This window comes from Chaetodon auriga, chromosome 19, assembly GCF_051107435.1.
Source record: "Chaetodon auriga isolate fChaAug3 chromosome 19, fChaAug3.hap1, whole genome shotgun sequence".
Taxonomy (NCBI): Eukaryota; Metazoa; Chordata; class Actinopteri; order Chaetodontiformes; family Chaetodontidae; genus Chaetodon; species Chaetodon auriga.
The window spans coordinates 20,866,446-20,882,581 of NC_135092.1; the positions used below are offsets into that span (position 1 = coordinate 20,866,446).

The window sequence follows — 16,136 nt, forward strand, 5'->3', positions numbered from 1 at the left end:
ACTTTGCAGATTCAGATTAATATGAAGTATACAATAAAGTGATAATAGATATCTGTATTCAGTACGTAGTCGTTAAAATTAGTCCCACCTTTACCCGCTGCAATATGAATTATGCTTATTAATGCGTCTATACAATATTCTGAAATGAGCCATTCTGCACCTTTGGTACTTCAAGTATGTTACTGTGATACTGCCACTTTTACTGTATCATTCATGAGTACTTCGTCCAATGCCAGAAGATGAATATGCAAATATTATGTCCAAAGTTTAATACTGGACACGTCGCCTTCGTCACTGAGGTCCATTCTCATGCAGTGAATGTGCACTGAGGCTTCACACACCTGTTTCAGGTGCAGACTGAACCACCATTGGCTTCCAACCCAGTTTTCATGAATCAAAATCAAGCTTGAATTTACACAAATTAAAACAGAGAAACTTCAAGTCTTCAGCAGACGACACTGAAAACTTTGAGAGTCAAACGGATTGTGGCACATGTGGAAAATATAATGGTGTCCTGTTCATTATGACTTTAGATTGAAGTGTTGGAAGTCCGATTATGTTTTTTTTTCTTCCAAAACATTTAGGTAAATTTCACTTCAGAGTGAAGAGTTTAAAATCCAAAATAAAATAACTCACAATGAGAAACAGGAAAAGCACAGAAACAGGAAACAGCACATGGATTCTCTTATTTGTTCAAATTTATTAGATATTCTGTTATGTTCCATTGTCTAGACCTTCTGTCACAGCTGGAAAGCTGTGAAAAGAAAAAAAGGAACTAATTGTATTACATTCACTACTAATTCCCCTGAATTTTGCCTTATCAGAAAAGAGAAAATTGAATACATCGTGAATCTTTGTCTTTCAAAAACAAAAACAAAAAAAAAGAAAACATGAAAGAAAAAAAAACAGTAGATTTTGCAAGTGCTTATTTATGATTACAATAAAGAAAACAGTATTTTGGACTCCATCTGTTCCCTAAGCTTCTATCCCTCCCCTCACAGTCATACCCTGACTGGCATCACTGGTAATGCTACAAAACTGTACATCACACAGCCTATTCTAGTCTACAGGGCGACTCCCCTTCATCGTCAAACTCAGCCGAGCTTTTCACTCCTCGTCGCTGATCTGAGGTCGAGCCGAGTGCAGCTTGATTTTGAGGAGAAGCCGCCCCTTCAAAGGATTTCCCTTCTTGTCTGATGCAGTTCAAGAGCTTCTCAAAAGCGCTGATCAAACGGAGGATAACCGAGACAAAAGAAAGGGAAACGTAAAGAAGAAAAAGTGTTGAGCATGCAGATCCGAATCTAGAGTTGTTTTAGTAAGTCCCTCCTCGTGTGTCGGTGATATAACGGCTCCATGTCATGCTTGTACAGGTGTGAAACGTGGCAGCGTTCCTGCGTACTCTGACACGTCCGTCTCCTGGCTGTACATTCATAAGCATGGATGAGGTACAGTGAAACTACAGTATGAGCAACAACAACACGAGGACAGTCTGTTGACACACAGCACACCGTCCGCAGAGCTGACATCACCCGCTCTGACAACATCAGAGCACCTTCAGCAGTACAGTACTGAACGATAGACCTGCCGATGCTTCGTAGCTGTGGATATTCCATTCAAGTCAGTGTATGTATGTACAGTTTGTCCACTTCTATGATGGGCCTATTAGAAAGTACACTTATAAACCTCTTTACACCTGTCCGACATTAACCACGCACAGATAGGTAACAACAAAACCTACACGCCCATACCTGATCCACCAAGCAAATCATAGCTGTGTAACCGCGCTAAGCTACGTCATGATCATGGAAAACATCACAAAATATTTCACCTGCAGCCCGACAGGATCTGCACGACGCTCAAAATAAAGACGGCTGGGGTGAGCTCCTGCTGTGACGAAGGGCTGCCACCTGGAGCCCATGCAGCCAAAATAAAGAAAAGGTAGTGATGCAGGGAAGAGGGCGGGACAAAGACGCCACACCTGTTTTCAGATCAAGGTCCAACTAGATCATCCAACAGCGGTTCAAACTGTGTGGTTCAACCTTCGCCTAAATGATTCCATCCTTAACAACAGTCCCGAAAAGTTCACGGACCAAGTCAAACTGTCTCAGCTCGGGTAGATGAGAAGCTTTTTAAAAATGACTATACATGGTGAAAATAAAAAAAACTATACACCCAGACTGCTTGTCACTGCAACAAACATCGCACATCTGCCTGGACCCATTTGCTCAGTCAGCTGAGAGGAAGCGGTAGTTTGAGAAAGATATAAAAAAAACTACCTTGATTCATGCACGCAGCTTCACACAGACTCTCATCCTCACTTGTTTTAGTTAAAAAAAAAAAAAAAAAAAAAGCTTCTGTGGAGGCCGCGGGGGGGCCTCCAGGTAAAGCCCTAGCCAAAGAGAAAGGACATGCAGCGACAGCATGAGGCAAGTTCAACAGGCTGGTCGTGGAGCCGGAGCACAGCCGTGTGCTGAGGCCACTCACATGATGACAGAGAGCCGAGCGGCGTCCATCCCGGCTCGAGAGTGACAGTCCTTTAAGAGCGAAGGCAGTCGATAACACAAACGAGCACACAAATGCACACACTAACACACAGGTGTTCTGTACAGACTCTCCTGGAGGGCGCCGACCCTCTCGCTAATCAACACAAACAATCCACTTGAGCGAAGCTGCATTGCAGCGACTGTACACATGCAATGACAGTTTAGTGAGGAGTTTTCGTTGTCCACATGCACTTGTGACGGGGGGGGGGGGGGGGGGGGGAGAGGCCCGGTGTGCATGTTGAAATGTGGGACACGTCGGGGGAAAACAACTGCTGAGGTTTAGCGATCATGCAGGAGCATTTAATTTGCTTTGAACCATTAACAGGCGTGGATTAGCCTCCAGATTAAAACTAGAAAACAAAGAAAAATAAAAACATCAGTATTCCCGAACAACTGCCAGACAGAGGGGACGGTGAGACAAGGGGGAGGAGATCCAGACACGTTTTATCAGGACAAGAATACAGACAATATTGAGGGGAGAGACAAGGATTAAAGTAGAGACAGACAGTTATAATACAAGGGAAGCTGGGGGATAAATGGTCCAATACCTGCTAATAATCTTATACCAATTTCTGTGGGAACCTGTAGACTAAAAACATTCTAATTAATTTAAAAGGCTTGACTTTCTGAGTCTCGGTGTACACACCTGAATAAAAACAAAGCCCATTGTAATAATCAACTAACAATTACATATCAGGCAAGTTACGTTCTGTGCAAAGAGTTTTTTTTTTCTTTTTAAATGTATGCAAAACCATGTTTTTTGTTTTCTGAGTGAACAGGAGGCTTGTGATTGGGGTAGGGTCTGTACAGTACTGTTAACCAATCTTGTCAAACCCCCCAATGAATCATGTGAGACAGGAAGAGAAGAGGCGACGTCAGGGCCACTTCCTCATCGTGGTGGACGTGTCTCTGATGACATCATCATGACAGGGTTTGGTTGATTTGCCTCATTGCTCATGAGCAGCACTGGTGCCTCGAATCGGACCTTTACTACGCAGCTGAGGGAAAGGAGAAAGAAGGTTTGTGTTCAGTTTGGTGACAAAAGGCCACAGAGACGTTAAAATCTGCTCGCAATGAAGCGTGCAACATGCAGGAGAGATCAGAGGGGAAACGCTTCGCAAGGTTAGCTCTTCTCTTCATTCCCACCATCGCAAAACATCAGCAGGAAAACAAACAGAGCACAGAGTGACGCGTTGGAGACGAGTGAACGAGCTGCAAGAGAACGTTAAAAGGTGAGAGATGACGAAGGTGAGTCAGTGAGAGGCAGGCAGAAGGAAAACGACTCAAACACAAGAGAACGAGGCCCCGTTCTTCACGTGTGGCTAACGGGGGAAATTTGAGGAAATTCCCTCAAAGCGTTCCCCAGATGTCATGTTCAAAAGTGTGAGACAGACGGACGAGCTGAGAGCGTAACGCCTCCACAGCCATAAAAATCAACCGTCTAACTGCCTCCAAAGAGCCAAATCAGCCGGATAAGAAACAACAAGCTGCATTTAGCGGGCTAACAGGATGCTAACAGGATGTTAGCCTGGATTAGTTAAGCCACATTTGTAGAACGGAGCCCGTGAGATGGAAACAGAGGAAGATTAGAAGAGAAAGAAACACAGAGCTGAAAAGATGTCGAGCACAAAAGATCTGAAAACAAACGGGTGAGTTAACGGCAGCATTGAGAAAAGGGTGGAGGATGATCCATGCAGCGCCACCACCTCTCCTTTGACTTACTCAGCCTGCCTCTAGTCTAGAGCGACGGGCCTCTATTCGTCTGTCGCAGAGGTCCCTCGCACATCTCCCTTCTGACGCATCTGATGTGAAATTCAGGAGTAAGACGGGTTAAATCAGGTACATTCAGTATGTTGTGTTGTCTCCAGCAGTCTGTTGATCAGTCACACTATCATCATCATCATCATCATCATCATTTCGTGTGTGAGCTCCTCGGCTTTAAGATCATCTGCGAACATGCAAACACTCAAACCTCACAGCAGAAGAGGACAGGACGGTCCAGTGGTCTCAGTCTGAGAGGACAGTGGGTTAATTACCTCCTCAAGCTCTTTTTGGGTCTCCTCTTCCATCCGCCTGATGTCCTCCATGGTCAAACCCATCCATCGGTCAATCCAGCAGAACAGCTGGCGGTGGAAGTTGGTGAAAATACGCTTTTCTTGCTGTGGAAGGAAGGAAAGGAATAGAAATGAAGTAAATGAAGGCTCTGAAATAAATGTCCTGGAGTGAGAAAACACAATATCTGCATCCAAAGTGTGAACACTCCCGCAAAGATCTCACGTCTCAGACATTATTCATCTTCACCTTGTGGATGAAATTTTCCACTTTGGTCTGCAGACCCCACCATCTGAACTTGACGGTGACCAGTTTGTATGCACACATGTAAGGACAATCTGTCTTCAGCTCATTCTGTGAACGGACACAAGAGAAAACAGGTCATCGACCAGAGACGTGACAGAGGACAGACGGCGAACTTCTACACTGACTGCTGTCAGGTACCTTCCATTCAGGGCTCAGAGGTCCTCTGCCTGTCTTGGCAGAGTGGAAAAGAGCAGGATCTTCCTCTGGCTTATAGTCCTGAAAGAGAACAAAACATTAAGATCCTGCAAGAAACCGACCTGAGTCACACCTGTTGACACAGAAACTGCTGGCGATGATAAAGTAAAGACAAACAAAGTGATGTCAGACGTCAGGCGGTGACCATGTGTCTGAAAGCAGGCTGCGGCTGCTGGATAACAAGTTAAACATGACCAACGTGATTGAAGTGAAGTATGAACCTTTACAAAGAAACCGCTCTAAACCACAAACCTCCAAAGTTGGTGATTTGGATTTGCCAGTAAAAAGGAGGAATTAAAGACGTCCAGCAGAGTTTTCTGCTAAACCAACAAAAGCGCTTTATATTCAGTGTTTCTCTCCAACATGCAGTGTGTGCATCTTTGAGGTCTAACAAACATGTTGAGTGTATTTCCACCATCATGAAATGTTTGTGCATGTGGGAGAAGTTTGCCTTCAGGGCTTAAAGCCTTTAGGAAGTCAGCTCAGTTTAATTAGAGCTAATGTTGAGTATTATGAGGAGAAACACTGCAGTCTGATCAGATCAGCTCTCACACAGGCCACGTCCCTGCTGATCGAACTACGTCTAAATCTCCAGCGTGAAACCAGAAGTCAACGCTGCCTCTTCATTCCAACCACACCATGAGCGAAACCTAAACCTAACCAAGTAGTTCTGGTGCCTGAAACTGACCAAACTGTGACCGTGTCACCACATGTGAGAAAGGTCGCCAGCCTTCTGCAAATCGCCAAATATTTACTTAAGCCTCGTGCAATATTTGCAAGGCCAGATTTGAGATCATGCAATGTTTACACGCAGCACATGATTGCTAGCTTGCGGTCAGATTCTGCAGCTTTTCGTCGGCACATTGCTTCTCTTCTTTGGAGGTTACTGTCACCAGCTGTTGATCAGTGGAACAGCATGAAGACGCCATCAGGATTTAATCATGCCTCCCAGATTTAAACAAGACGAAAGGTACCTTTGAGGATACACCCCAGATGAGCTTTAAGACACAGAAAAATATCCTGCTTGAAATCATGAGAGTCTATGAAGATGCAAGTATTGCACATATTGGCTTCCAAACTCACTGTACTCATACTCAGAGTGACACTGAGACTTAAGCTGAGCTCTGAGAAACCGAAGCTGAAGGTTTCTGCAGTGACCCTCACAATCCCCCGACCTGAACATCATCAGAAGAGCAGTGCAGGCACGACCCCCCAACAATCTCACAGCTAGAAGCCTTTCGCAGGAAGAACGGGCGAAAATCCTCCAAACAAAAACCGAAAGTTTCCACCAGTCAGTGCTGACTCACTCACAGTGAGGCTGTTCAGCCAGAGGAATCAGAGACGGCACGACTGTGTTTTCACTGCATCCCAACCCCCGAGCTCAAGGCTCAGTGTGCTGTTTTAATCCATCAGGTCTGTAGGGAAAGAGTGGAGAACGCTTGGAGCAGATGGACATTCAGACTAAGCCTCGGCCTCAACGCTGATCCACTTAAGTCATTATAGTACAGGAGCCAGTGTAAGAAACACTGGGGCAACTTTGACCCACCTGGATGAAAAGTGGCTCCTTAATGCCTCCTTCAAGATGTTAAAACTCGTGCAGTGTGATGGTTTGGGTGTTGCTGACTGACAGGTGCCACAAAGGACTCATGAGAGACTTTTATCTAACAGAGGTCTCATGCTAAAAACCAAAGTGCGAGTCTGAATGCTGTCCCTGCTTCCTGTTTGAACTCCAAATCTATTTCAAATGAAACGTGACATTAAACCGGCTCAAATCGGTTCCTCCAGTCTATCGTCTGTGAGTCAGGCAGCGTCCGGCGGGGAAACAATGCAGCCCTCTCATTCATTTGACCGAGGCCGGTCTGGCGGCGCAGCGGGGGTGCCAACACAGAGAGCTCCCAAAAAAAGTTGAATCTCTCCACATCAAACTGGCGAGGCGCCGAGCTGGCCAATCACATACATGCAAGCACTCCTGGTAAATGACACCATGAACAGTGTATTTCTACCGTTCACCCTGTGATCACTCTGAGGTAAAGATAAAGTAAGTGCCCCTTTAATAACTCAGAACTCGGTCCACAGAGGGCTCCTCCATCACCTGATTGCTGCTCTGACAAACTGCCGGGAAGCCACACTTGAGGAAGGAGCAGCTAACGAGACTGAAAAACATGACGAGTGTGACGATCAGCGTGAAAAACTTTGATGAGTTGAATCAGTGGGGACACGAGAGCGATATGAGATCTGATACTGAGAGACTCGCTCAGTATTCACACTGATTAAAAAACAGTCATCACGGACTGGAATTAAACTGGCCTCCAGCTGCTAACGATGCCGAGGCTGCCACTGAGGACGACGACGGGCGATGACCAAAGCCTAATCAGGATATTGATGGCTGCACAATGAAAGGTGTGTTTCCCTTCGTGAACTTTCAGGAGTGACGCTGACGTGTACACACCTTTTTCTAAGAACACATTAACCACCGTTCACCTTTGCTCAATGCAGGTGTTGATGACAGAGACTGGAGACAGACTAGCGACGCAGAGAGAGGTAGATTTTGTCTCCTGCGATCAATCAACAGTCCTTCCTTTGTCAACTTCATGATCTCATGTAAACATCCACTGAACAGACCTTGACAGCTGTGGATGAATGAATAAAGCAGCTCCTTCACTTCAACCTGTGTGACCACACTCCTCCTCAGGGTGGAGACATCCTGCAGTAACTCAACACCTCCGGCTGTGTGACGTCTACTTACAAAACATTTTCCCATCTCTGCTTCGTGCTCTGAAACAGCTCATAAAGACCACCAGCATGGCGGCAGTCAAACTCACCCCAGGGGCCACTTCTTCTTTGTTTGAAATATCTATGGGAACCACCTCCACAGTCCTCCACGTCTGCTCGTCCAGGTCGTGGACCTGGCACCAAAGACAAAGACAGGAAAGTTAAACTCAGCTCGGCACACGGACAACAAGCGACACGCGCTCCTCATTCAAATCTGTGCCGAGTGCAAACCTGATGAGATTCAAATTCAAAGCCACACTGAGGGTTTGTCACTGGGAGCCTCTGTCTGGACTTTTTAAGTCAAACTGGAGGCATACAGGTTCAGGCAGGGAGGTTCTAACAGAAGATGCTCCCATGTTGCATGATGGGAAATATGGGATAAAGCGCCGTGGAGTCGGGACATCTCGGCCTGCCGCTTCAATTTACTTACATTCTCTATTGTTCCCATGTCAGGTTTGTGCCACGTCTCGATCTTTATCATAAAGTCGTCCTTCATGTACTCATTCTGAAAAGAGGAGGAAACACAGACGTCATCGGGGGGGAGGGGCAATAAATACCTGAATCAGGAACTACTGCGACACTGAGTGACGACAGGTGCGGCTGATCCCAGGCAGCACCATGAATGGAGGATACTAAGAGATGTACTTAAACCCTACAGCTCAATCCAATTAGCTAATCAGACATTTAGCCTGAAACAGTAGAGATGCTGCGTTCCTCAGCTCACATCTATCTTTAACCCTCACAGCAGCGCTGAGCTTGAAGATAATGTGCAGAGAGAGCATCAAAGTCTGGTATCAAATATCTGTGCTGTGACGAAGCAGGAGTCTCAAACTGAAGGGCCAATCACACCAGTGTTGAAAACTATCCATTAATTTCAGTGGAAGAGAAATAACAAAGCTTTTCACACTTCCATTAAACCTCCTCTGTGGGGGGAAAAAAAAAAAGTTTGACGAGCAACTCACCGTCACAACTGCAGAGGGAGGAGGCGGAGGGGAAAAAAAAGAAGAAATGAGCGTCAGTATCACCACATACAGAAAAAACTTCAGTCTAAACGAGGCCTCGACTGCACGCAGCGATGACCTTTCATGTTTACGGTATGATGCGAGCCCACGGCAGAGAAAAGGCGGCGAGCATGAATTGATTCTTTCTTTAGCGTGAACTTACTGGTGCGACAGTACGGGTAGGCGTTCCAAGCCTTTTCGTGAAAAACTAACGCTCCCTCTGGCGCAATCATCTTCACAAAAGCTGGGACTTTACTGCAGAGGGAGAAAGAGAAGTCAGACAGTCAAGTCCACGGTGCTTTCAGGGGGAATAACACATACGCGGGTCTGTAGTAAAACAGCAAAAATTAGAAATTAGCATCTTTTTGTCGTTGGTGGCACAGGGTCAAAGGCCTAAAGCACTTGTCCAAAAAACATCTTTTTCATGCAGTATCGAAGAGCCAATCACACAAAATGCAGAGGGTGGACAGAATAAGTGGAACACCTGGAAGACACTGTCCTCAGAGCCTCAGAGATATTCTGTACGTGGTTCAGTTATTACACATTTGAGCGAGGAAGGCCGGCAATCATCCGAGGGACGAGGAGAATCGACTTTGCACCAGATGCCAGATTCTCCTCACAGTGACTCCTGCTCTCTGCTGACGGCTGAGGCCCTGAATCGAGCCTGACTTCATGAAACTCTTCGGTCTGTTTGGCAGAGTGTGCGGAGATATGATCATCATGAAATAAGGAGAACATCATGCAGGGACGGTGCTCGTGCTCTAAGGCTGGTTCGGTAAAATGGCTGCTTATTTTGGCCGCTGCACAACCACGCAGGGTCGTCAAACACCTAACGTCTCCCCTCAGATGGCTGCCAATACAGTTCTACCATCAGATCTAACAGCTGTTAGCGCTTTCCTGCGATCCAAACAAACACATCCAGATGGAGGCATGAGGTCAGATCATGCTGCCGCTGCCAGCACTCCAGGTTTTACACGCCTTACTTAAGGAGGTAACTTGTTTGCCAAAGGTGATAAATGATAAATATTTCTATGAACTAATGTTGGAAAACTTGAATTTATGGCTGTCGCCTCAGTTATGTGCTAAACTGTTCAGCTTAGCCGTTTCTATATGTGCGAGTGTAAGTGTAAGGTGCTTCCATTATTTTGTCCACCCTGTGTTATCCACTGACTTCAGACAGAAATGCAAACACGTCCTCTGAGATGAAGCCACGGTTATTTCGGAGCCTTGCCTCTTTAGATGGTATATTTTATGCGTGTATTGTCCCTTCTCGCCATCCTTCTCATAGGGTTCGTTCTTCAGCACCTCGATGCCTTCTCCTCCTCCTGTCTCGTTCTTGCTGGCCTCAGCCACAGAGTACAGCTGCCCGACTTGATACTGTGAGACGGGGAGAGACAGAAGACACAGACTGAAGCTCTGAAAGTAAACAGCCTTAAACAACACAAACAAATCCTGCCATTATTCGCTCGAACAGACAAAAACTGAGCAGGTCCCCGAGGCCGAGGCAGGAGCTCTGAGGATGCAGTACCACTGACGGCCACTAGATGCTACACAGACAATTCCTAGAGTATGTTTAAGTTTATAATGACAATAATAATAAATGTTATTTATATGGCACAATTCATGCACTAAATCCGTCACAAAGTGCTTAACATAAAAGCACATAATAACATGTGTGGTAAAACAATAAATCAAGGAAAATAAAAACAACATGAAGCAGAATCAAAAAGAAAACGATTACTCAAAAAGCCCAGACAAGCCCCGCCCCATTCATTTTTAACACATTTTATTGATTGATTTATTGATTTTGAGGCTCTGTGAGAGTTATGCTGGGGTGGATGTTGACTCCTCGCCTCTCAGCCGTGGTGTTTGTGCTGCTTCAGGTCCGTTAATCTAATATTTCTGAGTCCATTCAGACGGCAGCGAGCTACAAACTCAAACTGCTTCAAGCATCCTCTTATCAACCTTTGCTAACCCCACAAACATTCGAGTTCTTCTGCAGTCTGTAGGACAGACATCCTCATCGATCTTCAAAATAAACTTTGGACCCTAATTACGCCTCAGAGGCCTCAGTTTTGATGTGCATATGGAATATTTACAGCATTTGTCAGGATGTTACTGCAGCAACAATTACTGAGACTAAGGAATATGAAACCAGACTGGTCTGGTTGGTTTACTCTACCAAAACCTTGGATTAAAAAACAAAACAAGCATTTCTCATAGAACCGAGATGCTTTAACTGCCAGCCACAATGTTTTTTCCCCTCTGAGTCGAGAAGTTTGTGAAGTGGGGCCAACGTGTGATGTCACTGGATATCACAATGGGGTCTGGGCTCATTTTTTCAGAGTACAAAGAGTACAATTACACAAAAAGCTAAGCACAAAAAAAAAGTGATTTATATTAAGAGCAAGATGACAAAGAGATTGCAGTTTTAAAGGCTGAGCTCATACCCAGTCCAGCTCTCTGCAAACACCACGACCAGCCTGTCACACCAACACCAGCACTCGCTAACAAAGGCTATTCTGTCTTAGTACGTGTCCCAGCAGAAGCATTCTGTGTGCTGCAGAAAATAAATACTAAAGCATGACCACTCCAACATCAGCAGCTCTCAGGGCTTCCAAGGATATGAGCTCTCACGTAATATCAAAGAGGACACTCACCTCTTCCACAGAGACTGGCAACACTACACGGCTGAAAGAGAGGAAACAAGGGAGAGGTGGGGCAGGAAATGGAGAAAGAAACAAACAAGTTAAATATATTTGTGTGTCTGTAGAGGGACAAAACACTGCAGGAGACGTTTAAACAGTCCATGTTTGAACCGGGCAGACCTTAGTGGTATTTGTGCTATCAGTGCTGCAAATGCTTGAGCAACAAAATATTACGCAGAGTCAGTTTTATTTATATAGCAACAAATCGTAAGAGAAGTTATCTGAGGTCACTCGTCATATAGAGCAGGTCTACGCCGCGCTCTTTAGATTATTTACAGAGTCCAGACCACATCAGTGTCTGGACGCACAGTGGGACCGAGTGACCTGACAAAAATGGAAAAGCATGAAGTTGTGGGTAAATTTTACTCTGCCCATCTTTGGGGAAAAACATGAAGTGGCCCTGTGCTAAAAGAGGAAAATCTGTCTCCCAGTCTGAATGCTGAAACGCTGACTTTTAGTCCCCAAAAGTGTCTCATGTGGCTGCAGCAACAATAACTCCTCGAAACTGAGGACCACATATACGTAAGACAGCAAACAAGACTGCGTATTTACAGCAAGACCAAGACACAATAATTAAGAAATATGAACTGATCATCTGCATTCATTCTAAAAACGGAGTTATCAGGATAATCACGACAAACAGCCAACAAGGAAGGGATTTCATTTACGCCGTCACAAGTGGAGGAGTGGGACATCATGCTCCTGTTCAGTTTTGGGTGGTCACTGTAGTTTTTACTGTCTGGTTATGTGATTATCAAGGAATCAAGGACATGAATCATTTTTACAACAGTCGAATTTACACAGTGAAAATACATTAACAAAAGAGAGCAGCAGCACGATTCAGTGGCAGAGAAAATAATCTGCAGATAATTAGCACTGAAAAAATAATTGTTAGTTTCACCAGCAAAACATCCGAAACAGATGCACCTGCAGGCTACATGCCGATCACCATCTGTAATTTTTAAGAGAGAAACTTTAACCTCTGCACCTCTGATTAAAAGAGCAGAAAACATACAAAAATCTAAATGTATTAAAGCAAATTATTATATAACTGCAAGTCAAGCGGGTTTCAAACAGACAGGTGTAGGAGGGCTAACTGCTGTGGCAGCTCATTCAATGTTTTTGAAAACTGAACAAATCAAGTGCACAGCAGTGCAATTCTAACTAGCAGGAAGTGGATCTTTATACACGAGTTCAATAAGAGAGCACTGTTTGTAGGTTTGGCTCATAGCAAAATGTATGAATGCATCCACTGCACGAGACGGTGAGGCAGGTCATGGAGCACGGGGGGGGGGGTTTAATCCAGGGCCATGGAGAGCTGAGAGCCTTCACTCTGAAGTTTGCACACCCATTATTAATTTCCCTGAATATCTTAGATTAGATTTCAGCCCAAGATGAGAAATGAATCAGTGATATATTTGCTTCCATGGAGGTGTTTTCCAAACAAACTGTCACATCAGTTTCATTTTACTGGCAAAAAGGGGAAGGATTACTCATCCAACCATTTGTGTTTTGCTCCTACACGCAATTTAGTGACCATTACGAACGCAAATGTGGCCCGTGAAGCATCACTAACCCCACCTACTGCAATGACACCAGGAAGACTCCAGTTCAGCTTACAGCCAGGTCTGTTAATGATTAATCAGTTATTGATTATTCCCTGTTAAGTTAAGAAACGGACTGTGCTGTGCTAGGAAAATGGCCCCTGACAACTGTTTAAACCTTCATTGAGGAAAAACATGAATAATGTGGCAAGAGACAAAAATTGCTGGCAAACTGCAGACTTAGTATTCAGCCTCCTGCATTCATTACATACCCAAATCGACAGTGTTTACACAGGCAAACACTCAGTGATACAGAGCAGTAACAATAGCAGCAGAGAGAAGGTCTGCACTGGAAATAGCTTTGATGGATTACACAGAGCAAAGCAATTTGAATGATTGGACAAAGGCCAACCAGTCATAGTTGTAGTGGTCTTGTAGTTCTGGCAGATCCAGCGTAAGGCCTCTATGTGCCTCTGCAGACATCACACACACCTGCAGCACAGTGCTGTGATGCTTCGACAGAGAGGAACTCTGTCAAAGTTTGAATACTGAGCTGCCTGATTAAATTTCTCTTTGCTATGACTATCAAAACTACAACCCCGATCGAATTAATCTAGAGCTGAAATCGATTAGTCCATCAACAGAAAATGTGACAATCTGCTAAATGTATGGCCACAAACAAAAGTGATCTCAATATATTTGGGCTCTGGAATTTAATGAGAAAATTAGAATAAGATAATTTTCTGACATTTTACAGAGCAAACCATCAATAACAGCAGAGAGGTCATTTCATCACATTACCTGCAGCCTAATGCACCTACATCTATAGCGTAGTGCTTCCAAAGCTGAGTTTCACAACTCTCATTACATTATTATGTAAGTGGTGAAGTTTACAGTGCAGGTATCGAGGTTAAGCAGGCTGCAGGATGTCCCACCTGGCCTTATTGTACATATTGTATTTTGGGCATGTAAAACAAATACATGTTATAATATGTGACAGAGTGATCATAAGTAAACACACGCAAGTGTTAAGATTGTTTAAAGATACGGCCGACAAAATCCTACTAAAGGCATCACTAATAACAAGCATGGTGGTGTGACAGAGCGCTCTCCTTCTGATTATTCACCTGTGTGTGTGTGCAGTAAGGAAGTGAACTGGTAGCACTGATGGTAATGAACTTTCTCTCGTAGGCCTGCACATTTTGCCCGAAGCTCAGGTCGTGTTACAGGTAAACCTGATTCCCATTTTTTCCATTTATAGTCTTGTCTTCTGTATATGATAAGCTCCTTTTAACAAGACACCTGCAATAAGTGGATCTTTATTAATGACTTACAACAGAATATGTCTGTTTGTTTGCTGATTATATCGTGAGCAGAACAGTTCATATATTGTTCAACAGGGAGACGAGATTAGAGAGTAGATTGTGGCCAAATTATACTACACCAGATCTCTAAACTGCAGTTTAGCTGATTGTCATATAGATCATATTCCTGTGACTATTTATTTTATTTTACTCTTCTAATAATTATTATCATCACCTGTAGCCTGTTACAGCTACACATATGTTTCATAAAGCAGAATAAACAGTGTGGAGATGATCTCAAATTAAATTCAGACCAAAACTTTGGTCCATCCACCTGATGTTTGAAAATCCTTTAGCTTTGAGCAAAGTGTCCCTGCTATGATTCACGTTAGCATTAGCGGTTACTGCTGAGTGTACATTAGGGACCACACGGGGTTAAGAGTGTGCTAGCTTAACATGCCATGGCTACAACAGGTACCGTTATCTGGAGCGGATATAGGTTTGCACAAAGTAAAACTAGCTGTGCTGAGGAAAAAGTGGACAATAGCGACCATCGCACTGCCCCAATGCAATACAGTTATAGGCAGCATCCTGGTGACTGAGTATATAAAACAGGTAGCTTTACTTGTGTCTTAATATTAGCCGCCCAGTTAAAGGGCTAACTCTGTAATGCTAGCGCCAACAAAGTAACAGCAAAGTAGTTAGTCCTTCCACAACCTCAAGCTAGCTTGAAGGGTAACTCAGCAGCGCTATGTGGTATGAGCCAGCATTGGAGGATTAGTCCTCCCGAGCTCTTTGTTATCGCTAAGGTTATGTGTGATACACCGTTATAACTCAGCGGTTACCTAACGTTGGATGTGTGCTATACGATTGAATTCCGTTATCAGAAAATTGTCATGCTAGCAGCTAGCCGGCTGCTACAGCTAACTTAGCCAGCTAGCATTAATGGTAAATCCGACGGAGAAGGAACCTTAATCTGTCACTCACGGGACCAAAGCTTAACATTACGGCACTTTAGCGATATAACAGCTGCTAGCTGCTAACTGGCTAGCTAATGTTGGCGATATATTCAACTATATAAGTCACGTTAACTAACTGAATGTGAATATTATTTGTGTGTAACCAGTGCAGCCGCTTTATGTAACTCATTTTCATTAAGAAGCTAATTATCCGCTCTGCCGTTACAACTCAGCAGCTACCGTTAGCTCGCACTAGCAACGCCTAAAAAAGACCGGTGTGTCCGCTTGTCCACGTCCTGATCCACCCTGCTCAAAGATGGCTTTTTACTGGCTACATGACCACAAAATCCATCGAACGACATCGATAAACTGTGCACACATGTTCCCCCTTCAGCAATAAGCTCTCGGGCAAATAAAAATACCCTCTTAATGCGCCAAAAGACATTTTTTAAAAACACTTCAGACTCACTATTCCTTGATGAGCACCATCTTCGTCACCCGGGCTGCGCCTGCGCACTGTGGGTCGACACCAGATAGAATTATCAACAAGTTAGTTCCACCCTCCAGAAAATCTCTGATTGGCTGAAAAATGCACACCATTCCTCTTGTACTGTACTAACATGTATTCTAACATGTTCATTTAAACACTGTGATTGGCTGATTTAATGATATTGATAAAATGAAACATGCATCAATGATAATAAAATGATTACTACACATTTTGCAAGAAAGAAGAAGAGTTATTATTAATG

General features: G+C 44.2%; 1 protein-coding gene across 1 annotated transcript; it reads right to left on the bottom strand.

The window, feature by feature from the left end:
- Positions 1 to 3,421: 3,421 nt before the first annotated feature.
- pitpnb (phosphatidylinositol transfer protein, beta) lies at positions 3,422 to 15,892 on the bottom strand. Its single transcript, XM_076758027.1, has 11 exons — positions 15,854 to 15,892; positions 11,530 to 11,560; positions 10,101 to 10,246; positions 9,033 to 9,124; positions 8,831 to 8,838; positions 8,299 to 8,373; positions 7,919 to 8,002; positions 5,040 to 5,117; positions 4,845 to 4,949; positions 4,580 to 4,702; positions 3,422 to 3,541 (listed from the first exon to the last, which is right to left on the bottom strand). The coding sequence occupies exons 1-11, from the start codon at positions 15,871 to 15,873 to the stop codon at positions 3,491 to 3,493; spliced, it is 813 nt and encodes a 270-aa protein (XP_076614142.1). The 5' UTR covers positions 15,874 to 15,892; the 3' UTR covers positions 3,422 to 3,490.
- Positions 15,893 to 16,136: the final 244 nt, after the last annotated feature.